The 25,078-nt window shown below is 48.7% G+C and overlaps 1 protein-coding gene across 1 annotated transcript in view; it reads right to left on the reverse strand.

Annotated features, from left to right (window-relative positions):
- Window positions 1-909: 909 nt before the first annotated feature.
- SLC9A3R2 (SLC9A3 regulator 2) overlaps window positions 910-25,078 on the reverse strand; it is a 30,793-nt gene continuing 6,624 nt past the window's right edge. The window contains exons 2-7 of the mRNA XM_027863027.1: window positions 22,007-22,234; window positions 5,909-6,088; window positions 5,254-5,407; window positions 4,794-4,837; window positions 4,357-4,419; window positions 910-2,802 (exon numbers count right to left, since the gene is read on the reverse strand). Coding sequence (XP_027718828.1) covers window positions 2,644-2,802; window positions 4,357-4,419; window positions 4,794-4,837; window positions 5,254-5,407; window positions 5,909-6,088; window positions 22,007-22,234 — 828 coding nt within the window. The 3' untranslated portion in view covers window positions 910-2,643. The remainder of the gene's footprint in view (window positions 2,803-4,356; window positions 4,420-4,793; window positions 4,838-5,253; window positions 5,408-5,908; window positions 6,089-22,006; window positions 22,235-25,078) is intronic.

Below are 25,078 nucleotides of genomic sequence, written 5' to 3' on the forward strand. Positions count from 1 at the left end.
TCCAGCTTAGCAGCTTATCTTTACTGTACATGGCAATTCCAAGTTTATTATTGATGTTAACAGTGCACATTACAGCTTACAATGCTGACAGCTTATACTCGCATTGGTTTTCAAGGTAAGTGGAGGGAGGAGAAAGAAAGAAGAGTTATTACTATCATACTACAAGAAAGAGATAGGTGATCTAGGGTGCACTATCAGTGGACAGCTTAATTTTGCATTTGCAATCGTGCATACCTGATTTCAGCTGAGTAGCAACCTTGGTTCTGCCTTCCCCACCGTAACTGCCCCCACAAACCTTCTCCTGAGGTCTACAAGTGAGGGTGTGCCCACCAGGTTTGGCCCTTACACAGGAGATGAGAGAGTCTACTCTGCATCTTGCTTATTACATGGAAGGAAGACCGTGTCTTCAGGCAGGTTCAGGCCCTATACCTGGAGGCTAGATGGACTAATACCACAGTGTAACAATGAGTTTGATTGTAACAGGTTTTCTGTGCCAGAATCACTCTATCCATTGGTTGTCTCCTCCAGAAGCACCAAACAACCAGGAAAGCATGGCCCAATTCCTCAGGGAACAGCTGGATGAGAAACCCCAAAATACAAACTCTCCATCAGATCTGGGACTCGAGTTGCTGCTGTGCATTGCAGACCCCTGCCCCTGACCTCACCATAACAATCCCTCATTCTGTCCTCACTCCATCTTCATTCCTTCCCCTCCCCCCCACCCCCACACGCCAAAATAGAACAAACTTTACTGAAGCAAATCTGATTCTTCCCCCCCCCCCCCCCCCCCCCCCCCCCCCCAGCTCCCCTCCCCCCTCCCCCACTCCCCCCCCCCCCCCCCCCCCCCACCCCCAAAAAGGAACAACCTTTCCGGAAGCAATCCTGATTCTCCCCCCCCCCCCAGCCTTGAGCACTTTCCTAAGACCCTTCCCCTCTCCACCTACCCCCAGAGCTCAGCCCTCCCTGAATGGGCTGGGACACAATGGATAATCCTAAGGCACCTTTTACAACATTTACAAAACTACAGTATGCAGAGACCTTTCCCCAGCAGAGTCCCTGGGCACCATCTTCCTCCAGGCCAGGTCCTTTCCCACAAACTATCCCGTTGCTTCGGGCTAGGAGGCTTCCTGTTGGCAATGGCTTTGGGAAGAGGAGAAGACCTCAAAAGTGTTTTAATAATTGACTCCAATAGGGTTCGAAGCAGAAATCCCCAGCCCAAATATCTGTCTTCAACGAAAATCAATCAGCAACTGGAAGGACTGGTGGATTAAAAAAGAAACTCGCAAAAGGTCTGGATTACTTGCCCTCCAGGCTCCAAGGCAAGAGGCTGTCCAAGGAAGAGGGTGGCAATTGCCAAGAAGGCTTGAAGCATTGAAGGAACCAATCTGAGAAGCAGGGCAGGAGATGCAGAAGCTGTAGGTGCCTTGGTCACCAGTTCAGCCCATCAAAGAACAGGTGCTGGAGGGGCTTATGGGTGCAGCAGCCAACTGCCCAATGAGACTCATGCAGAGCAGGGTGGACGTGTGGCCCACCAGTGACCAGGGCTTGACCCAGTTCTAGGCCCCATGGAGCAAAGGTAGCAAAGCTCAGGAGAGACCCAGACCCAGGTGACAAACAGCAGGAGATCCCTCAGTTCTGGCCCCTACTTGCCTCTAGGGGCCTAGGATGGTCCCTTGAGCTATTTCCAGCATCCCCAGATGGAGCAACCTCCTGAGAGACCCCAAACTGGGCAGGGTTGGCTCATTGCCCCAAGTGAGCTTCCTTCCCTCCCACCTCCACCCCACCCCCCCTCGCAGGGCTCATCAGCTGCCAGTTCTGGCCTTGGTCCCCTGGTCCCTGTGACTTTAACAGGAGAGGAATAGTGATTGGGGGGAGGAGAGGGGGAAGGAAAGGACTGCAGAGAGGTTTGTTTTGCTGCCTGAAAAAGACAGTGAGGGAAAGAGAGAGAGAGAGAGAGAGAGTGTGTGTGTGTGTGTGTGTGTGTGTGTGTGTGTGTGTGTGTCTGTGTGTGTGTGTCTGTGGGGGGAGGGAAGATTCCTGGCAGTAAATGAAAACATGTGTAACACGAAAATTCCCTTAAATCCACTGGCCAGTGGGGAAAAAAAAAATAATAAAGGGTCTCTCTCTTACTGTGCCTCTATCTTTCTTTGTTCTCTCTCTGGCTCTCTGTGTCTCTCTCAATCTTTCTCTCTCTCTTGCCCCCCTCTCAGGGAATATATCCCCAAAGAGACAAGAGCAAACACCAGGAGTTTCAGCAAGGGTCCAGCCCCCAGGGTCAGGTTTGGCTCCTGGAGGTAAAGAGACCCATTCTCTGGTCCTGCCTCACTGAGGCTCTGGTGGGGGTAGGGGGATGGGGAGGGAAGTGACTCTTCCAGCAACAAGGGTGCAGGCAGGCAGTGGGACTTGGGAAGGGGGGCAGACCAGGCCAAATCCTTGGGACCAAGAGGAAGCCCCCCTCCCCGCCTCAGCCAGAGGCTCCTCAGACACAGGTTGGAGATAGTGTTAGAGTTCTGGCCTCAGGAAGGGGGTAGGGGTAGTTGAGCACAGAGCCTGTGACTCCTGGCAGGGAGTTCCCTAGTTCCCTTCCTTCAGGGAGAAGCAGGAGGAGCCACTGGCTGTGGGGGATGGGGAAGGAACAGGGCTTCAGAAGTTGCTAAAAATCTCTCGCTTCTTGTTCCAGTCCATCTGCGGTGCCCTCTTGTTGACTCGCTTTGCCCGGGCCTTCTCCTTGGCCTCTGCAGCGGTGGGGCTTAGGTGGAGCCCGCTCTCCTGGAATGGGTCCCTCTTGGCCATGTCATTGTCCTGTGGGGGCAGAGTCAAACCTAAGATGGAGCAGAGAGAGCCAAACCCCTGGGTCCTCCCGGGAGGCATCAACCTCCCCCTCTGCTGTCCTTACTTAATAGAAAAAGGGGAGGGAGTGAAGAAATAGACCACCTGGTTGCTGTTTATCAACATGGGATGTGCACCCACACAGAAGTTAAACACTCATCCTACAGCTGTCCATCTGCGTCATGCACTCCTCTGGGAGTAGGCACGTGCGCACCCACATACACAGACAAAGCACACAGGTAGGCTCCTGGCTCACCACAGCAAAGAGCTAAACCCTCCCTCTCAGATGATGGGTCACCCCAAATCTGCAGGAGGTGGGCAACTAGCCCTTCCCTCCATCTGGCTAACAGCAAAGGGCTCAATATATAATCAGCTCCCAATTTTCCAGGAACTGATGAACCAATCTGTAAATTATCTCCTATCATTTGATGGCTCAACATCAGAAATGGATATAATTTTATCAACAGAAATGACACTAAAGAAGATGCATTGCCATTTGCCTTATGCTCCCCTAATAACCTAGCAGCCTTGCCATCTGCCCAGCTGATGAACCCTTCTATTTATGCTATCTCCCTCTATTAGAATATGAGCCCCTTCCCCTAGAGCGGGGGCTATCTTATCTTTCTCTCTCTCTCTTTTTTTTTAAGGCAATTGGGGTTAAGTGACTTGCCCAGGGTCACACAGCTAGTAAGTGTCAAGTGTTTGGTCTGAGGCCGAATTTGAACTCAGGTCCTCCTGACTTCAGGGCCGGTGCTCTATCCACTGTGCCACCTAGCTGCTCCCTTATCTTTCTCTTCTTATCCCTAACTTAGCACAGTGCTTTGCATCCTGTACACACTTAATAAATGGTTTTTTTTATTCATTCATTCATCTGAGCTCTCTAATTCTTTACTACAACAATTTGTGGGTCAAGGTGGGGTTGCCAAAAAATCAGAGATTCTCAGAATTGAAAGAGACTTCAAAGGTCACCTAGTCCAACAAGAGTCTCCTCTAGAACATCTTTGCCAAGCAGTCATCCAGACCACAGAACTTTCTGCACGATGAAATAGTCCTTCTCATTGTTGGACAGCTCTGCAACCTTGCCCTCATCCATGTTCTCTTTTTAAGATATCTAGGGTCAGGTTATAGCATTTTTGCTAGCAGTTCTCATGGGCGAGGCCAATGGCTCAGGCTATACTGTATGTCTGGCTCGGTGTCCAACAGTCAAAACAGAAATGCAAAGAGCAGAAGTGAGACAGAGGGATGTGGATGGATGAAGGGAAGGAGGGGCCCAGATTGATGATGGGAAGAAGGACTGATAAAGAGAAGTGCTCACAAAGGGAGGATCAGGGTCAGGGGGGAGAGTTTAGTTTTGGGGATGGGGAACAGGGGATGAGTCTGAAAGATGAAAGAAAAGGAGGGTCTCATAGGAAGAAAGTCCAGGGGTCAGTCAGGGTGAGGGTCACTAGGGAAGGGAGATTATTTAGAAAGAGAAGCTGGGGACAGTAGAGGCTGTGGTGATTCTGAGGCGATCAGCTGGTCAGTTACCTCTGTGTCCTTGTCCACATTCTGCAGGTCACTCCGAGATGAGCAAGTCGAGCCACCATTGATCTGGGGAATCAGGGGGTTAATCACTCTCTGGCCTTTCCTTGAGTCCCGAGAGTCAATGTTAAGTGTGATTTCCCCAAAAACACACATACACCAAAGCCCTGCCCTCATAAAGGCCCCCTAGGAGGTAACTCTAGAGATAGTTGCCTCCATTCCATGGAGAGGAAAGGTGAAGTCATACAGGGGAAATCTGGACTGAAGCAAGGGTCAGCATCCAGCCTCTCATCACTTGTCCCATGGCATATTCAAGTGGGGTTGAAGCCCCAAAAAACTATGGTACCCAGGTGCCCAGTGTCTTAGACCTGGTATTCATCTCCTTTCCCTTCTCCCTTTACCAGATGCATTCCTCCTGGGTCTTTGGTCACTTAGTTGCTCACCTGAGGTGGGCTCATTCCATTGGTAATCAAGGAAGGCAGTGGACCTGCAGAGGCCAAAAAGAACCCATCATTGAAATGGGGTTAGCCTTGGGAGGCTCAGAACATGATCCCTACCCAAACCACTGTAGTGTCTCACCTATGGGGAACCATTCCCCAAATATCAGAAATCCCTAGGATAGAAAGAAATGGTTGGACATTCTCAGGATGGAAAAGGTCAGTTCCTGGGGGTTTCTAAGGTGGACAATGCAAAAAGCCTCCAGGTTAGATAAGGCCAGGGTTGAGGGCACACAGAATGGATGGAGCTAAGTATCCCCAGGGCAGATGGGATGAAGGATGCTCTTAGAATCGATGGGGCCAAGTTTACCCTAAATAGACAGGACTGGTGGTACCCATGAGAGATGATAACAGGCCAGGGATGGGTTCCCTGGTTCTTTTCTGGACTGTGCTCTCCTCCACATACCCGTGACATGTTCTTCAGTAGGGACCACCCGTAGTCTCTTGAAGTAGGCATCAGTCTCAGGGTCAACCACAAGCAGCCGTGCTTCATCTTCATAGGCCTTGATGCTGGACACAACTTCAGCATGACGAAGTCCCTCCACATTTCGGCCATTTACCTGTGGGACCAGGGATGAGGGTGAGGCCAGATTTGGGGGGTGAATAAGAAGGTAGGGGCCTTAAACAGAGAGCTTCTACAGTCAAGTCAATCACCTTCAGCGCTACAGTTAGGGATATTAGGTCATAACTCCTCCCCCTGAGGTAAAGGCAGGGGAGAGCCTGGGAATTAGGGGACAGAGATATCAGGTGAGAAGAGTCAGGGTTCCTACCCTACTTCCCTCTTTATCTCCATCCCCTGTTTCCTCCCCCATCCCCAGCACCAAGTTTGACATCAAATATTTATTAGAGCTACCAACGCAGCCAAGGCTATGACTAATGCCACACAGCTCAGGTTCCTAACACAGCAGGTCAGCCTCCCCCTCCCCCAGCTCTGAGCATAGAAACTCAGAGATGTGGGCCCATGCACAAACATACACACAGAGACAAACCCACAGGAACACACATGATTCTGGATGCATAGAAAGACATAAACACAGTCCATCAGCTCCCCTTGAGCTCACCTCGATTAACCGATCCTGGGCTCGAAGACCAGAGTGGGCAGCAGGTGACCCAGCATCCACAGCACGAATGTACTGTCCAGGCCGGGACTTCTCACTATGCAGATTGAAGCCATAGCCATTGGGGCCTTTGTGGAGGTGGCAGAGACGTGGGCGCAGCTCCCGGGGAGTTCCAGGCACATCCTGAGAAAAGATAGATGGGCAGGTAGGGAAGCCTTGCGCATAGCCTCAGACACAGGTCAGACCCAGGCACTCTCCAGACCCTGCACCTCACCCCACAGCTCAGGTCCACATCCCTTTAGGTCTTCCATGGCTCAGAGTTATGGTCTCTGAAGCTACCTAACTATACCTATAGCCCAGACCCACAAGACTCCACCTACCTCTGACTTTTCAGATACATGCTTTCCCATGGGATAGGTAGATAGGCATCTATCTACATCCCACTCCACTCCCAATGGCTGAGAACAACAGATAGGCGCCAGCTCAACCTGAAGACTATCCTTCAGGTCTCTATCCCTATCCCACCCCACCACAACAAACACACACACACACACACACACATACACTCTGGAGGCCAAACACCCAACACTTCTTTTGCCCCGGCCCTCTTCCCTTCAAAGGGTCAATAGAGATCTCACCTCCCTTTTTGTTATCCTAGTCATGCCCTGGTCCCACCCCCACCTCACTTCTTCCTGCCAGAAATCCCCTGGTACCAGCATGACCTCTCCTCCAGCTGTCAACATCTGGGTGCCTCCACAGCACACACACCAGGACAACTATGCTAAGGAACGCAGGGTCACAGGCCAGGGCAAGGGGAGGGAGGGATGCCTCTTGAACTCAGTGTTTTGTGGCTTTTCCTGGGTTCAGCTCTTTCTCCCAAATCCAGCAAAATTTCCTCCACCTCTATTAGCTCCCTGCCTCATCCCCAGATACTGGCTCTTAATAAGATAAAATGTCAGTTCTAAGCATTTGTCCATCTGTCCACGTTCATGTGGGTAAGGAAAAACTGTATGTTTCTATGTCTGTGATGGCACAAAGTGTTGTAAATAGTCCTCAGCTCTTGCTCTCTCCCCTCTCAGAGCCTCCCTTTCCCCAGGTTTAAAATAAGGGGGATGAACTAGATGGTCTGTGTATCTCTTCTGGCTTTGACATTCTACAGACCCATGATCCATGTGTATATGTGTAAGTGGATCCATGTCTGTCTTTGTTCATGTGTGTTGGAGGGAGTCATTCTGGGATCCTGGCTCTGGCCCTTTGGTTGTTTTTTCTTAACATTCCAACAGCAGACCGAGCCTCCCCCAGCTGACTTAAGCTGGTCAGCTCCCCGCACCCTGCCCCCCACACACAGACCTCACCACCACCACAAGCCTAGAGTCAGAAAAATGTGAGGAAGAGAGGAGCTCTAAGCCTCCTCCCTCAAGACCCTCTGAGTTCCCCCAGCCTCTGGCCCTGACCACTCCCAGCTGCTCCTGCCACCAGAATCAGCATCAACCCCTGCCTTGCTAAGACCCTAGTCTATCAGATCCCATGACGGGATCTGGAGCCCAGCTCATCCAAAACAATGGAGAATCCAAAAATCATAACTGGACACACATCATGAAAGTCTTATGCATCAGATCATCAGATTTACCTTCCTCATTATGCTTGGCTTCCTTAGACAGATGGACCAACGAGATGGCGGTCAGGGGGAGGGAGGCCTGGAGTACTCAGAGACTGAGGGATGCCATTTCAAGGGATGCAGCATTTAGTTCAGAGCATCAAGAGTTCAGGATGCCACCCAGACTTTGGAAGGCCCCCCAGGAAAGGGGGGTCAGGGCCTCCCCCTTCCCACACCCTGGCTGCCCAAGCAGGCAACAATGGCCTCAGTTAGTTCAGAGGCAGCAAGGCAGGTGCTGAATTAAACATCGAGGTGTGGCCAGGAGACAGGGCCAGGGCAGCCCAGGTGCTCCGATTTCTCAGGCCAACTGGAGGGGGCTGGGCAGTGAACAGGCAGAAAGAGGTGGGGAATATATCCCCAGCCCCTCCCTGCCAAGTCACACACAGAGAAATTGAGGCTCAGAAAAAGAGGGACGGGGCTCACTGGCCCAGCCTGGAAGAAGAACAGTGGAATTTTAATTTCCTTGTCTGTAAAGCTGAGGGCTGAGCTATGTGGAAGCTATGGTCCATAAGGCTATACACACTCTCCTTTCTCAGTCATCAATCCAGAATAACAGCAACTCATATTCCTTTACAACTTTTAAGGCTTACAAAACATTTTCTTCACATCAGCCTTGTAAAATAGGGATTGTAAAACAGGTATAGTAGGTTAATGCCTGCTGCCCATATTACAGATAGGGAACTGAGATTCAATGAGGTTAACTAAAATGTAATAAAAACATTTATCAAAGTGCCCAGCTTGTATAAGGCACTGCGCTAAGCTCGAAGAATATGCCACTAAATGAATACATTATACTAATTAACTGACTTGCCCAAGGTCACCCCGCTAGTGAGTGCCTGGATCGGCAGTTAGAGCTCGTGTTCTTTCCATTAGCCCACACTGCTCCTGAAGGTGGGAGAATGAGATTCTCCAGCTGCTGCTAAAAGAAGGGGGTTGAGTCACTGCTAGGCACAGACAACCGAGGAAGTCAAAGCTAGGGAGAAAGGCTCCATATACAATCAAAATATTTATAGCAGCACTTTCTGTAGTAGCAAAGAACTGGAAACAAAGTAGATGCCCATTAACCAGGGAGCCGCTAAACAAACTGTGGCATATGAATGTAACAGAATGTTACAGTACTGTAAGAAATGACGAGGGGCAGTTAGGTGGCACAGTGGATAGAGTTCTGGCCTTGGAGTCAGGAGGACCTGAGTTCAAATTTGACCTCAGACACTTGACATTTACTAGCTGTATGACCCAGGGCAAGTCACTTAACCCCAATTGCCTCACCAAAAAGAAAAAAGAAAAAAGAAAAAGAAATGACGAATACAACAAATACCAAGAAGAATCATGGGAAGACTGATAAGAACTGATGCAAAGTGCAGTCAACAACCAGGGAAACAATAAACATAATGATACAATAATGTAAGTCAGAAGAAAAAAATCAAAACTAAACACTGTAACTATAATGAACCAAATTTAGCATTGAAGATGAGCTAGGAGCATGCTCCTCCCTTCCTTCCTCCCTCCTTCACAGAGGTGGGGGACTACAGGTATGGAACACCACATATACTATCAAACTCAATTGATTTGTTGGTTAATTACCATTTTTTCCTTTTTTTTCTTTTTTCTTTTTTTACTTTAAGTGTTAGCTCTCTGAAAGGGGGGACAGATATATTGAGAAATGAAGTTGATATAAAAACAAAGATATCAATGTACACATATATACATATACACACATATGTACACACACACATATATGTGTATGTATATATATACATATACATATGTATGTATATATATATATATATACACACACATATGAGGGTAGAGATACAGAAAATTCTGATCAAGGCTTGTGGCATAAAGCCATACCTCAAAGGTTTTTTAGAGAATCCCAGACACCCATCAACACAAACACACGTGTTCATGGACAAATAGACACCCAGAGAAATACACCCGCACCCATGCAAGCACCTGTATTGCAAGCAGATACTTCACAACTTCAGGGCAACTTAATGCTGCACGGTAACTATTCCAAATCTTTCTTTAGTCTACCACTCCACCCTCCCTGCCCCACCTACTCTTTCAAGGCTGAAAGGTCCCTTGGTCCCTCAAAGTTTCTCCATAGCTTCACCCAGACTAGTGGCAGCTTGGTGGGGTGGGAAGACCTTGGGCAAGTCACTAAACTTCTATGGGCCTCAGTTTCTTCATCTGTAAAAATGAGAGGTTGAGAGTAGATGGACCTCTGAAATCCCAACATTATCCTATGATCTTTTCTCCTAACTTCTGCTCTCAAGGTTAATTATTCATCCCATCCACCTCTTCCCTCTTTTCTAGGACCTTACTCCATCAATTATTTCCTTTCTCTTCTGCATCTTCAATTCCTTCCTCTCCATTGGCTCCTTCCTTTCTGCCTATAAACACACTCATGTTGTTCCTGTTAGAAAAAAAAATCTGCATCCTCTATTACTCTCACCCCATTTCCTTCTCCTCCCTTTTGTGGCCAAGTATCTCAAGAGTCATTTACACTGTTCTGCTCGCTCACTACCTGCCTGCTTACTCACTCCTCACCACCCACTTACTCTTCAACTGCCTGGAATCTGGCTTTGATCCCTACCACTTGACTAAAGCTGCTCTCTTATGATAAGTACATAAGAGAGGCACAAAGTGCTTGGGTGTATTGAATAGAGAGTCAGCCTGGGAGTCAGTAAGCCCCGGGTTCAAGCCCAGCTTCAGACACATACTAATTGTGTGACCAAGAGCTGGTTAACTTCCCAGCTTGCCTCCCAGGCAAGTCTCTAAATATAAATTACAGATAGTTTGTTGATCTACATCTCTGGAAGAAGTTATGACAGCAGGAGTTCCTTACATTGTTGAAATTCTAGGTCCACATTTGACCTCAGAAAAGTGCTACAGGAGCACAAGAGAGAGATGCAGCACAGAATAGCAAAGTTAGTATGAGATAGGATGTGGTCTCATGAGACCTGGGTTCTACTGCCACCTCTGCCATGTACTGTGTGACCTTGGACAAGGCTCTTAACTTCACATAATCTCCTTTCTTTAAATGTGAAGTGAAGATAACAATACTTCCTTTATCTACCTCAAAAGGCTAGTGTATGAGGAAATATCTTTAAGGGTTATATAAATGTCAGCTATTATTGTTATTCAACTAGGCCTCAGTTAATGGAATGATGAATCTCATGAAGTGGTTACATGTATTTGAATTTGCACTATCCAAAGTTATACATGTATAAAATGGTTCCAGTCCAATGAAAATATGCAGTACAAATTTGAATAATGTGACCACTTCACAGGATTCATTAAGATTCAAAATTTATATTAATTGGGACCTAGCTGTAATTATTTGGGGGGAGGGGCAGGTCAAGGAGAGGTGCCAAGAAAAATTTCAAGGAGAATATAATGCCTGAGTTAGTACTTAGAGAATCAAAGAGTTTTGATAGATGAAAAGGAAGGGCCAAAGAGGATATTTCAAGTAGACAGAAAGACACTAATGAGTGATATTGAGGGAAATGTTCAAGGAATATGGAAAGCTTAAGGCAGATCAGATCCATAAAGAAGTAGTCAGAGCTATAAGAGAAGAGTGAGACAGTGGAGAGCTTGGAAAGGCAGGCTGAAGAGTAGATTTTATCCTGCAGGCAGAGGGGAGATACTGGAAGGTTTCTGAGCAGGGGAACACTCTACTCAGAGTTGTGCATTAGGAAAATTAACCTGGCAACTTGCACAGCATGGTTCAGACTAGAAGTGACTAGAGACGTTAGAAGCTAGTGCCATAGTCCAGGCCAGACATGAGATGAGAGTCTAAACTAGGGGTGGAGGCAGTGGCAATGGCAAAGAGGGACAGACATTAGGAAAGACAGAATTAACAGGACTTGCGGTGTGACTTTTTTTTTTGAGGCAATCGGGGTTAAGTGACTTGCCCAGGGTCACACAGCTAGGAATTGTCTGAGGCTGGGTTTGAACTCAGGTCCTCCTGACTCCAGGGGTGGTGCTCTACCCACTGTGCCACCTAGCTGCCCCTTGGTGTATGATTTGGTGAAAAAGAGCAAAAGAGAGGAAAGAGTTCAAAGTAGAGTGCTAGTAAATGTTTTAATGGGGGAAAATGCATACTGAACACACTTTTAAGTTTAATCTTCATTATTAACCTTTTCTCCATCACTTTCTGAAGTCTAGATGGACAATCAACAAAATAATAAGGCAAGCCCAGGTTTGTAGCATTTGCAGATTTGTGAGATGTAAATGCTCATACCGAAAATTTAACAATCGGCTCTCCTGAGCCAACCTGAGCTGATTCCAGAACACCCCGGAAGATGATTGCAAGATTTTGAGCTTAGATGACTTGGAGCATGATAGTGGTGCCATCAACAGAGATAGGGAAGTCAGAAGGATGGTTAGGTTTGAGAGTAGGATTAGGAATGAGTTCCACTATGGATATGGTGAATTTTGCAACATTTGATGGGACATGAAGGTGGAGATATCCAGCTGTTAGTTGGAGACTCAGGGCTGAAGTTTTGAAGAAAGATTAGAATTGTATCCCAGGGCAGCTAGGTAGCACAGTGGATAGAGCACCGGCCCTGAAGTCAGGAGGATCTGAGTTCAAATCCAGCCTCAGCTCAAACACTTGACACATACTAGCTGTGTGACCCTGGGCAAGTCACTTAACCCCAATTGCCTAAAAAAAAAAAAAAGGGTGTCGGGGGTGGGTTGGGATGGGGAAGAATTGTATCACTATGAGGATCAGAGATGATAACCCAAGCTATAGGGAAGAGATTGCCAAGGCAGAGAAAGTATATAGATAATGAAGTGCTTAGCACAGAGCCTCGTTGCAGGATACTTACATTTAGGAAGTAGGAGATAGATGATGAACTACTAAAGAAACCCAGAAGAAAGATAATCAAGAGAGGGAGTGTCACAGAGACAGCATGGTGTAGCTAGACCTGAATTCAAATCCTACCTTTGTCATTTGCTAGCTGGGTGACCTTGTCCAAATCAGTCAATCTCTCTAAACCAGGAGTGGGGAACCTAGGGCCTCAAGGCCACATGTGGCCTTCTAGGTCCTCAAGTGTGGCCCTTTGACTGAATCCCAACTGGAAGGGACCTTAGGAGATCACCCCTAAGGTGATGATCACTAAGAAGGCGTGATCTCCCAAGGTCCTTTCCAGCTCTAAAGCCAACATGCCATGATCCAAAAATAAGGGGGAAGAGAATATCCAGAAGGAAGGGGGGAGCAATAATAATGGCTAACATTTGTTTAAATCGCATTTTGGGGTCTGCAAAGCACAATGGATACTTTGCTTCATTTGAATATCACAATAGCCCTCTAAGGTGTGGTGGCTAGCCTGCTGGACTCAGAGTCAGGAAGACCTGAGTACCAATCTTGCCTCAGAGACTTACTAGCTGTATGGGACAGCGACTGGTTGTGATTCCGTAGGTACAAATGGAACTCCCCACATAAGGAAACTCCCTCTGGCACAACAGGTCTGCACCTTCTCCTCCATTTACAATTTTAGAGCACTGCCTAAAGCAATACTATCAAATTTATATAGAATTGGGGCCCACTATGAGGATCCCTGTGAGCTGCACATCCATTTCATTTTAAAATATAATCTATTATCTATGTTTTGTTGTGTTTTTATTCACTTTGTAAAACATTTCCCAGTTACCTTTTAATCTGATTCCCATTGCACTCAAAGAGGGTTGAGGGCTGAATTCAGGCACTCAGGTCAGGCCAGTGCTTGATGCCTCTGGCCAAAAGCCCTGAGCAGGTTCTTGACTTGAGTACCTGGGGGTCATTCAGCCAGCATGTGGACTTGAACCCACGTCCTCCAGGCTTCAAGGTCAGATCTCTATCCACTACACTATGCTGGCTTTCTTTTCCAAGGCTGGACCTTGGACAAATTGCAAACTGTCTCAGCCTCAGTTTCCTCATCTATAAATTGGGGATAATAACACCAACTTTCTCACAGATTTGTTGTGAAGAGCAACTAGATAAATGCATGTAGGTTATTTCGTAAAACAGTGTCATTCAAATGTCAGCTGTTACTAAGAGCTGAGATTTACATAGCAATATATTTTGCTTTACATCTCATTGATCTGTAGATATTATTATCCTGACCTTTTTATCCCCCATCCTTTTTTTTTTTTAAACCAGATTTGGGATTTCACAGGGAACTCCCAATGAGAAAAATCCTTCTATCAGTGCAGAGAGGTACATTCTCTTCTGCTTTATGGTCTTGGGGAGTTGCTTGGGCACACCCAGAGCTTAATCACACAGGTTAATAACCAGAGGTATGTGGAGGAGGACTTGAAGGAGGAAGGAGGACTTGAACCCAGATGTTCCTAACTTTAAGATGGATTCTCTACTCCCTATTCCAGCAATCCTCTCATAACCCATTTTACAGATGAGGAAACAGACTCAGAGATGTTAAAGTGATCGCTTAGCTCAGCATCAGAAGCAGAATTTGACCTCTGATCTCTCCTGTCTCTAGGCCCAGGGTTCCTCCTGGCACACCACACTGTTTGACCCTCCAGTCCATGATCCAGTGATACAGAGGTCAAGGAGGATGAGGACAGAGAATAGCTCCACGGATTCTACAAACATATGCAAATATGGCCCCCCAGCAGAGGCTCTCTCTACCCAGAGACTTTCTCACGGCCTCAGCGGTCTCTTCCCCTAGTTTATGCCTCAGAATAGGGGAAACAGGAAGCCAGGGTGCATACAGGGGTCAGTCCTTCCTGGGCTAAGCTGGCTGGGAAAGCTACAGAGATGGATGGGGAGGAGATATCAGTCCAAGGAGTATACAGGCCCTAACATCCCTTCCTTCCAGCACACAGTGGGGGTAAGAATGGGCAGAAGATGGTACTAAGTCAAAAGGGCCTCCAGTCATCAAGGCTATTCTCTTCCCTCAACCTTCCTGGGGAAAGCAAACTCCCCTCCCCACTCTAGTATTGCAGAGCCGGTAAGTCCTGTTGTCTAATCCTGAAACCTCATACCACACTACCCCCCTGCCCTATTTCAGTCCCTGGCTAGGCACACATAAGCACTATCCTGGAAAAGACCATCCTAGGACAAGAAACTCCAGAGCCAACTGGTGGCATCAGGGGATTGTCAGGGTAAGCCTTCTCTACCTACATCTCCCTGCTTCTGTGGGGACACTTGAGGAGGGGTTGAGCCCAAGGCCAAATGGGGAGTGGGCAGTCCCCCGTTTCTTTTCCAGCTTCCTTCTGGATAGTGAGGGCTGGGAGAGAATGCAGCAGGAGGGAGTGTCTCAGCCAAATCACATTGCTGACATTCTTCTCCTGGCCTGGCTCTGGCTCTGACTCCTAGCATGGAAGCCAGTTTCCTGCTGAACAGGGAGCTCAGTTGACTGCCTGCCCCACCCTCTGCCATCCTGGACAGCCTGACCTGGCCCTAAAGATCTGCCCCAATGATGTCTCTCAACCCTGCTTTCAGTCCCATCTGACAGACAGGCAAGCTGAGGCCCAGGACTCACTGAAGTATCCCCCTTGTCTCTACTCCAGCATCTCTCTGGATCCCTGCATGGCCAGCTGTGTGCCGGGCAGGAAGGCGGATCCAGCCTTGGACACACTGGGGCAACCATTGTCCAAGGCCTTTGACTGTGCCAAGGAGGGGACAGGAGGCTCAGTATGACAGCATCCCACCTCCCCTAGGGGCATGATGACTCACAGAATACCCATCCCAGGGCAGCAGAAAAGCCCTCATTGTCACTCCACAAGGCATCCCCACCCCCCAACACACACACTCAGTCTGCATGGACACAGCCAGAAGGATCTGGACTCAGGACCCACACGCACTTCCTGAATTGGAAGGGGAGGCCAGCATCATATGGTATATTCCTTATTAAGCCATCAGTCCTTGAAGGAAAAGAGATCTCTCCTTAGAAAGAGAGAGGCAAAGAGTGGGATAGTCTTGACCCCATGTACCCCCTACCTCTAGGGAACCAGGGACAGACTCAAAGCAAAAAGAAGAGATGGGGACAATGATTAGGACCCCTCCCCAGATATTGACTCCCCAGGGTCTCTCCCTAAGGGTCTCAGGGCTCATACAAGGCAGAGCCTGAGGGACAGGGAATAGGACAGCTAAGATCCTGATCCTCAGCTGATCCCCAGGCACAGAGACAACAAGAGCCTGTCCCTAGGATGCATAGCAGAGCCTAAACCTCAGCCCCCTCCTCACTCTCTCAGGTTTCAAAGGCCTCTGAATACGATGGATAGAAGGTAAAGAAAAAGACGCAAATGCCAACTAGGATCCAGGAAGAAGGTTCAGGTTCAGGAAGAAATGGACCAGGGTGGCTACACAGCAGCTGATGATTTCCCATCCACCACTGCAAAGCTCCCATAGTCTGGACCAGTCACCCCAACCTATGTTGTGGCCAGCTTGGAAGACCAGTCACATATATTCCTCTCCTCAGAGTTCCCAATCCCAGGTAGTCTTGGTTACTCCTAATCCCCTATGGGCAAACTCCTAGAGGACCCAGTCATGGATCTTCTCCTGCCCTGGCACTCTTGGTCACACATGCCCCTGGTCCAAGAGTTCTACTAACACATCTCTGTCTCCAAGCTAAGACGTGTCCCTTACCCTAAAGCTTCCGGTCACCCTCCATCCCAGCCCAGAGTTCTGGTTACACATGATACTCAACCCCACCTGACCTGTATGCCTGCGCAGGGGGGACTCCTCAGAGGAGCTCTGGGAGGCTGGGCAGCAATCCCAGACCGAGCCATCTGGATGGACACACGGTCACAGCTATCCCGCAGGGAAAGAATACAAGTGAACAAGTTCCAGCCTCCAACTTCTGTACCCAGCTGAGCACAGAGAGCCTCTTATTTACCTCCTCCCCCAGCCCAGGGATCCTGGGGGACCCAGGGGACTGGGACAGGCAGGGCGGGGGCCAGACCCTTTGTCTGAGGAGAGGCTGGGAAAGATAACGGCTGAAAGGGTGGAGGGGATGACTGAGTCACCTTGGAGGAACTGGGGGGCTCTGGAAGGGGCGTCTGAGTCATTTGGAGGGGTCTGATAGCCTAGGACTATGGGGCCTGAGTCACTTCAGGGGACTTGGGGGGAGGGCATGGATTCACCTTTCTGACACAAGTCATATATGCCAGGCTTGGTCAGTGTAAATCTGGCAAACTCTCGAATCTTTGAGCCCAGAGACGAACCCAACTGGTTACAAGGCAAGGGGCTGGGTAGTTCTAAGCACAGGGCCTCAATTTCCACCCCCCCCCCCAGAAAGGAAAGAAGCCACTGCCCCAGCCCTGTTCCTGGATAAAGGTTCAGGGAAGAGTGGGGCAGGGGAAGAAAAAATAGTGAATCATCAGCTTCTGGGGTGGACAACATATGTCTCCCACCTCATCCCCATTCTTCACCCATGGGGCCATCTTGGGGTGATTTGGTCCAACCCCCAGCTCAAGCAACCCAGAGATATGGAAACTAGAACATATGGCCCCTCCCTGGGGCAGGTCTTTCTGTCACTCTCGAAGAGCCCAGGGATTTTGTAGAAGGTCATTTGGATATTAAGCCATTCTCAGACATGGGCACAGCTAGCCTTCCTCTTCTGAGTCTTTATTCTACCAACTCTCTCACCTACCTTACCTTAGGATGGTGTCAGCCCTACACCCAGCCTATGGGTACCCTGCGATGAGGGAATGAATCCTGTCCTGCCCTCCTGGTCTCTGGTTACCCTCCCTACAAGCTTGGAGGTAGCCTGGAGTAGAGGCAGAAAGGAAATGACTACCCATTCTGAGGGTCTGGTTAAAATGCTGGATCTGTATCTGTGAAGTGCTTAGAAATCGATGAAAACTGGGCATTAGAAAAACAAACCCAGGGAAACCTCTAATCCTGTTCTCAGTGAGACCCCAATGGAGATAGAGGAAATACTCCCTCACCTACCATCTCCTCAATCCAGTGAGACTGGAGGTCTCCTCACCCACATATCAGATCTGTTGATAAAGTGGTGAGGATCACTTTGACTTAAAAAGCATCTCTGCCCTTTCAGATTGGGTGACCCTCCCTTCCTTCTTCCCCCTCCACAGATACTTCCTAGCCATGTGACCTGAGGAAAGTCACTTAACTACCATCTGCCTCAGTTTCCTCAACTGTAAAATGAGAATAATAATAGCACATACCTTTCAGAGTTATTGTGAGGATCAAACAAGATGATATTTGTAAAGTACTTAGCACAGTGCCTGGCACATAGTAGATGATTTAATAAATTCTTGTTTCCTTCCTTCCTCAGGGGACTTTTTTTTTTTGAGAGGAGAGGAAGTGGGTGAGGTCTCATTTGGTCTGAGAACCTCTCTGGACTTCATAGAAGATACCCTACCATCTCCCATCCCTAAGCCCATACCCCATACATATCTCAAAGGATAACCCCTATACACAGCTCCCATCTCTAAGAGCTATCCCCAGCCCTGACCTCCCCCTAGAGTTACGGTTGACAACAGATAATACCACTACCTCTCCCTAATCAAAGACAGCTTCTACCCTTCCCTCACAGGCCAGAAAAGCCCCCTTGAAGGCAGAGAGAGGACAAGACAAACACTCAGCTGGACTCTGGCTGGTCTTGGGGCATCTGAAGCCTCATCCATCCCAGCTTAATGAGGTCTAAGGAAGTGGACGCTGCCCGCTTATGGGTATCTAAGGAATAATAATTACTTATAAGTTCTTATGAAGAAATTACATTATGTGTGTAGAAACATATACATATATATATATATATATATTTTTTTTTACTCATGAGTTTTAGTCCTTCCTCTAGTTCTTCTACCCCTCCTCCCACCCCCAGTCTAGAATACCTAGGCCATTGCTGCAATTTGCCCAGAGAGTAGAGGAAGCTAAATGAGAAAGAATTTGCTTAGCTCATCATCACCTTAACAGCCCTTAGATAGATAGGACACTGGTTGCAAGAGCAATGGCTACTCCCCCTGCCCTCCCAGCCTGGGAGAGGTAAGTAGAGGCATACAGAGATTTTATGTCCTGACCCTACCCAGAAAACAGGGTCTGAGTTAAGACTGTTTGGCCCTTCTTTTGGACTGATGTGACTTCTCCCCAGATTAGGCCTCAATTATAATCAGAAGATATCAGGGGGTAGGAGAAATTAAAGGCAGTTTCTGTCCTCTTGGGGTCCAACAAGTCTAAAGATCCACTAGATCCTGAGAGCCTGAGAAGGGATTGACTTCACCAAAGCCAGGGCATAGCGGGGCCAATTGTAAAACCTTAAAGGTATATAGAGCTAGGCTGTGATGATAATGATGATCTCAGCCCTTAAATCAGTCCTGATTGAGGCAGGTCCCTTGACACCTGACCCAATGATATCTAAAGGACAGAGCTAGGCTGGCATGAGTCACTCCACTCCAGCTCCAAGCTCAAGACTACCTGTAATTCAGGGCCCCCTCAATATCTCACTCTTTAGTATGGAGGTGGAGAGCCAATATCTCTGACCTATGTCCTCATCTTTGTAGCAATGGGAGGGATCAGGATGACCTTCCCCTGGGAAGGCCTGACTCTCCGGTTTAAGGAGCCCCACACCCAGAATCATTGTCCTGCCCCACCCCCTGCTCCCAGGTTTCCTCCCCCAACACTTCCCCACCCCCATCCAACCCCAAGGCTTCACAAAAAAGGACAGAGGGACCCCATGCCTTTGTGCTGCACTAAAAATACTCAGGAGGAAGCACCCCCGCCCCATGGCTTCCTGAGACTCCAGAATGACCCTGTGCCTCCTCACACAGCCCCAGCTGGCCCAAGGGGTACTGCCCTCTTGGCAAGGACTCTGGAGCCTATAGATAAGGTCTGGACAGCCTGGGCTAGTGGATTTTTCCACAGGAAGGTGAACCCAGGAACATTTATGTCCAAATAAATTGGGAGAGGAGAGAGATTATATTTTCCTCCTCCTCAAGGGCCTAGGACCTGCCCAGGGTCATGTGTCCTATGAGGGAGAGCCAGTGTTGGCCCCTGGGACTAGAAGGGGGGATCCTGAAATAGCCATTCCAATCCTGGTCCCAATAGTCCCCAGACTTGTGCCACTCTGTCCTCACTGAAGATCTTCCTTATCCCAGGATTTCTTTCAGAGAGAGATTTGACTATAGAAAAGAGCCCTCGACTATGTCAAGAAACCTGGGCTTCCCATCTTGCCTCTATTAGTAATCTGATGGGTAATTTGAGATAAATCATTTTCTCTTTCTGAAACCCAGTATCCTTCACTATGAAGGGATTGGACTTAGTTGTGTCCAGACTCCCTTTCATCTCTGAAGTCTTATGTTCTCCAGATTCCTCCCCTGGAGCCCCCAACCCCTCTGCCCAACTCTGATGTTGGGAAACAGCAGCAAAAGGTCCTGACCTAGATGGGTGTAGAGTCTCGGGGAAGACACAGGAGGAGCAAACCCAGGCCCTGCCATTAGGGAGCTCATAATCAGGGGTGGGGAGGACATAGAGACTGGTGACAGCACAAGAACAGGGCAATCGTACCCAAACTCTGAAGTCTCTAGGAGCTCAGAGATGGGAGGCCAGAGGGATCAGGGAAGGCTTCCTGGAGGAGGTGGGGTTTGGGTAGGGTTTCACTAAGCAGAAAAGAAGAAGGGCTTTACCTACAGGAATGATGTGAGCCTAATGTGGGGGGTAGGTGAGATGGGGCTTTGAGGAATCTAGCTTGACTAGGGCAGAAAAGGCACTCCCAGAGTTGGGAAAAGTTCTGAGGAGGAGAGAGGGATTTGACAGAGGCTAACAACGTGGTGGAGAGGAGCTAGTAGACGTTTCTCCCGCCCATGGCCCAATCAAGTTTCCATCTTTGGTCAGGAGTACCCCCACTGACACACACATACATAAATAGCTCTCTATTATCTGGCCTTCCTGGACTCAGTAAGGACAAAATTCTTCTCTTCTGGCTCCAGTCTGAGAAGGAAGAAAGAAGAGAAGAAACTGGAGGCTGGAATATTTAATAGAAGGCACAAGGGAGACCCTCACCTGACAGCCAGGTGAGGTCAGCCTGGGAGGAAGAAGGTGCCCAGGAAAGATAATCTAGAGCCCCTTTAAAGTAGGGAAATCAGTGCCCTGGCTCCTGAGGGTGCGTCTAGGGTGGGGCCCCAGGAAGCTCGGGCCTGGTTTCCTGAGGGTTTGTTATGGCCTGCCCTGGGAGGTCTTTCATCTCACAATGGAGGGGGGAGTTTCCTTCAAAGTCCTGACCCCCTTCCTTGAACAATGAGGACCAGGAAAGGCAACCCGAGAGACTGGGAGCAGCTGGGAACACAGTCCACCTGCCTCAAGATGACTTCCCTGGCTGAGCTCGGATCTGAACCACAGCTGGATCCTAGCCCCCAACTCCAAACCATTGCCAGAATGACTGCCAGCGTTCACAATCCCATCCTTCAAGAATCTCTGCTGAGAACAAGGGTCCTTAATCTCTTGTGTCATCGACCCCTTGGCAGTCTGAAGAAGCCTATGGACTCCTCAGATTACAAATTATTTCATCTCAATTATATTTAAATATAATTATCAAAATATTAAAAGTTCCAAGTTCACATACCCCCTCCCTTCCATCCCCCACTGAAATCTATCCATGGACTCTTTGGAGATTGTGGGTCCCAGGTAAAGAACCTTAGGCCTAGAACCATGACTCTCTCCCTCCTCCTCTCAGCTTTAGCCATATCAGAAGCCCAGCTCTGAGACCTATTCAGCTGGGGGAGGATGGTACACTGGGCTCAGAGGAGGGGATAGGGGTGGGGATGAGGGGGGAATCACTTTGCCCAGAGTGTGCCCAGGGAACACTCCCTTCTTACAGGGAGTATGTGTATAGGAACGTGTAGGCCAGCTCCCCTCCTCACAGAACACACTGCCCCAACACCCCGAAGGGGCATCAGTTCTCACTCTCTTGAGTGCCCACACGCCATCCACACACAGACCGGCTATTAGTAGCCTCCTACCCCTCCCACCCCCTGCATTCTTCTCCTACCCCCATGTGGCAGCCACTGCTCTGGGGGCCAAGGCAGCTTGTGCTGACATTTGTCCTTGTGTGTTTGTTGCAGAGGGATGGCGGTGGGAGGACAGCTCCAGCATTAGGCTTGGCAGCTCCCAATGGAGAGGAAGCTGCCCAGCTCAGCAGGGACTGAGAAAGCCCAGCGAGAGGCTGCTGGTCCCAGCAGACTTGGCACATCTCTGGAGAGAGGATCAGCGGGTTTTAAAACTAAGCCTTAGAGATCATAGACTCCAAGTCTCCTCATTTTATACATTAAGAAACTGAGACCCAGAGGTCTGAAGTGAAGCTTGTAGCAGAAAGAACAGGGACTCCAACCCAGGTCTCCTGAATCCAAATGCAATATTCTTACCGCTGCATCCCCCACCCCCCAGGCAGAAACCAGAGCCTGTGAGGACAGAGACGAGGTAAGCTGAAGGGGGCTAAGATGTCACAGAGCACTCACCCCCATCTTGTCCCTACCTTCTGGCTGCTGAAGCTGCCCCCCATAGCCCTTGGGGGCCGGGTCTCTGGCTGGGGCTCCCACAAGCTGCCATTATCCTGGGGGGACATGGGAGCTGAAGGCAGAACTCCGTGATAAGCCATCTCCTCTGTGCAGGTCAGATGCAGGCTGGCCAGGTATTCATCTGTCTCCTTGTCCACCACCAGGAGCCGGGTCTCACCCTCTACAGCCTTGATCCTCTGTACTACCTGAGGGAGGGAAGAGGTAGGTTAAAGTCCAGGTCAAAGGCTCTTCACTAGCCTAGAAGCCCAACTGGCCACCCACCCAGTCCAGGAAGTGACTAGAATCTGGGCAGATGAGCATACGGACAGTCGTTGTCCACGCCTTGCCCAACTCTCAGGGCAGAGAAGATGGGTGAGGATTCCCGCCTGGCCATGACTGGCGCTCTCCTGCCTGTGAGGACTGAGAAGAGCTCCAGTCCTCATTCCCCCCTCCTCCTGGCTAGGCCAGCCCCCCACTCCCACACTATGAAATCTCCCTCCCCTCCCAGAGCACTGGAGAGAATGAGGGCTGGAAGCCAGTGACTAGAAGAGGCTTTAAGGATAGAAGGGGGCAGAGCCCTGGGAGTTCTGCTCACCTAGCCCACAACCCATCCAGGGATCTGTTCCCTACTCCAAGTAACCAAGTCTAACCCCTAAAGTCAGGTCCTAGAGCTTTAGTGTACAGACAAATATATAGTGTAGTAAAAAGAGTACCAGATTTGGGTGCAAAGAAACTTATTCAAATCATCTGCTGCTTACTGCCTCGGTGATCTTGGGCAAATCCCTCCCCTTCTCTGGCCCTCAATTTCTTTAGTCTGTAAAATGGGACCAGATGATGTCTAAGGTCCCTTCTTCCTCTAAAATCCTATGATCCCTATGACTCCTCCCTCTTGGGGTACCTCTCCCCTTCTCAGACAAGCCTCAAAGGCCCAGGTTTGGCTGTCCTGGTGTGGTCAGCCCTGGGCTGTATTCCCCTGAGAGTTGATGGAGCAGTTTCCTGGGGGTTCCCCCAAATGCTTCTGGAGGAATTTCACAATCTATCCAGGTCTCCCCTTTTGCCCTTGGTTCTATCAGAGCTTATCCCATCTTCTCTTTCCTATGAATGTTCTAAGGCTTAGCACTATGTGCCTGGCACATAGGAGCCACTTAATAAATGCTTGTTGATCAGATGAGCAACCTCACCCAAGCTGGCCCCTTCTTTCCTAATGTGCCTTCCCCTTTCTTTTCCAGCAGGAAGCACCATCTGGAAAGCATATGGGAAGGCAGCCTAGCACAGTGAAAAGAGACAGAAGACCGTGGTTCGAAACTACTGTCACTTACAGCTGTGTGACCTTGGACAAGTCATTCTCATTCTTTGGGCTGGAGTTTTCTCATCGATAATAGCACTAGGTTTGCAAAGCACTTTGTCGATCTCATTTGAGCGTCACAATAATCAGTGAGATAGGTACCATTATCATCCCCATTTTACATATGCAGAAACTCCATGACTGAGAGAAATGATATGCCTTGCCCGTTTGGCTGATGTCTGAGGCAGGATTTGAACTCACCCTGACTCTAACCATGTTTAACACTCTTAACCATTGAGCCTCCTATGACCTCTAAGTTTCCTTCTACCTCTTATACTGTATCCTATGTCATTCTCCACAGGCTGTGGTTGGATGCTTCAGTATAAGACTGTTCCCGGGGCAGCTACATGGTGCAAAGGATAGAGAATGTAACCTGGCATCAGGGAGGTCTGAGTTCAAATCCAGCTTCAGTCACTTTCTACTTGTGTGACCCTGGGCAAGTCACTTAACCTTGTTAATCTCAAAAAAAAAAAAACAAAAAAAAAACCAGACTGCTCCTAAGGCCTGACCAACAGGACACCCTGAAGATTATTGGCCAGTTCTGAAACATTCATCCAGTTTCATCAACTGGACAAGGAAAGGAAGCAATCAGGCTTGGTTAAAAGGATATCAGGCTGAGAGGATGAAAGTTTGTGACTTTAAAAGGAAAATACTGGTCCTAATCTTTTTTTTTCCTGATCTAGCCCCAGAAATCTCAGTGCCAGATATTAGAGGAAGGTTGGGCAAGATGGGGGAAACCAAGTCTGGGGGTGCACAATTGGAGTACAATCCCTAGAGCCAGACAAGGCAAGACTTCTGAGCCTTTCTTGGGGAGCAGGGAGCAGGTACTCAAGCTTCCCTCCCACCCAACACACATAACTGTGCTTGTATACAAGCATACACGCACACATGTGTTGGTGGCTTCCCTCATTTAGCACACATGTCTGCTGCATGATGGACCTTGTTCAAATTTTGGGGTTAGTCAGCCCAGACAGGGCAAGAGACCCATCCAAGGGCATACATCGAGTCAGCAGTGTTGCTGAAGCCCGAGCACAGGTTCCTTGGCTGGGTGCCTAGCCCAGCCCAGAGTAAATAAGTACATCATGAGGAAGAATATGAAGACAGAAAAGGGCAGGAATAATAGCTAGCATTTATATAGTACTTTAAGCACTGCAAAAATGCTTTAACGTTAGTTAGTTTGTTCAGAGCAACAACCCTGTGAGAGAAGCATCATTATTATTCTCATGTTTACAAATGAGGAAACTGAGAGGCAGAGAGTTTATCACACATCTAATAAGTGTCCAGGGCAGTATTCAAACACAGGTCCTCCTGAGGTTCAGTCCCATGCTCTAGCAGTTGCATGCTAACTAGCTGCCTCTAGATACTAAGAAGGTTCAGAGGAGGGAGTTGGGAGGATGGAGAGGGATAGAAAACTGATGGGAAGGAATAGCTAACATTTACATAGTTCTGGCTATGTGTCAGGGTCTTCTCATGTGATCCTCATAACAACTCTGGGAGGTAGCTGTGATTATCATCCCCATTTTACAGATGAGGAAACTGAAACAAACAGAGGTTAAGTGACTTGCGTAAGGTCACAAAGCTAGTGAGAATCAAAGGCTGGATTTCAACTCAGGTCTTTCTTACCCTATGCCCCATGTTCTATTCACTGCATCTGAATGACCCAGCACTCCTTCATGACTCTGTGGGGGCAACAGAACAACATGTA

This window comes from Vombatus ursinus, unplaced genomic scaffold (assembly GCF_900497805.2).
Source record: "Vombatus ursinus unplaced genomic scaffold, bare-nosed wombat genome assembly UNPS02014770.1, whole genome shotgun sequence".
NCBI lineage: Eukaryota > Metazoa > Chordata > Mammalia > Diprotodontia > Vombatidae > Vombatus > Vombatus ursinus.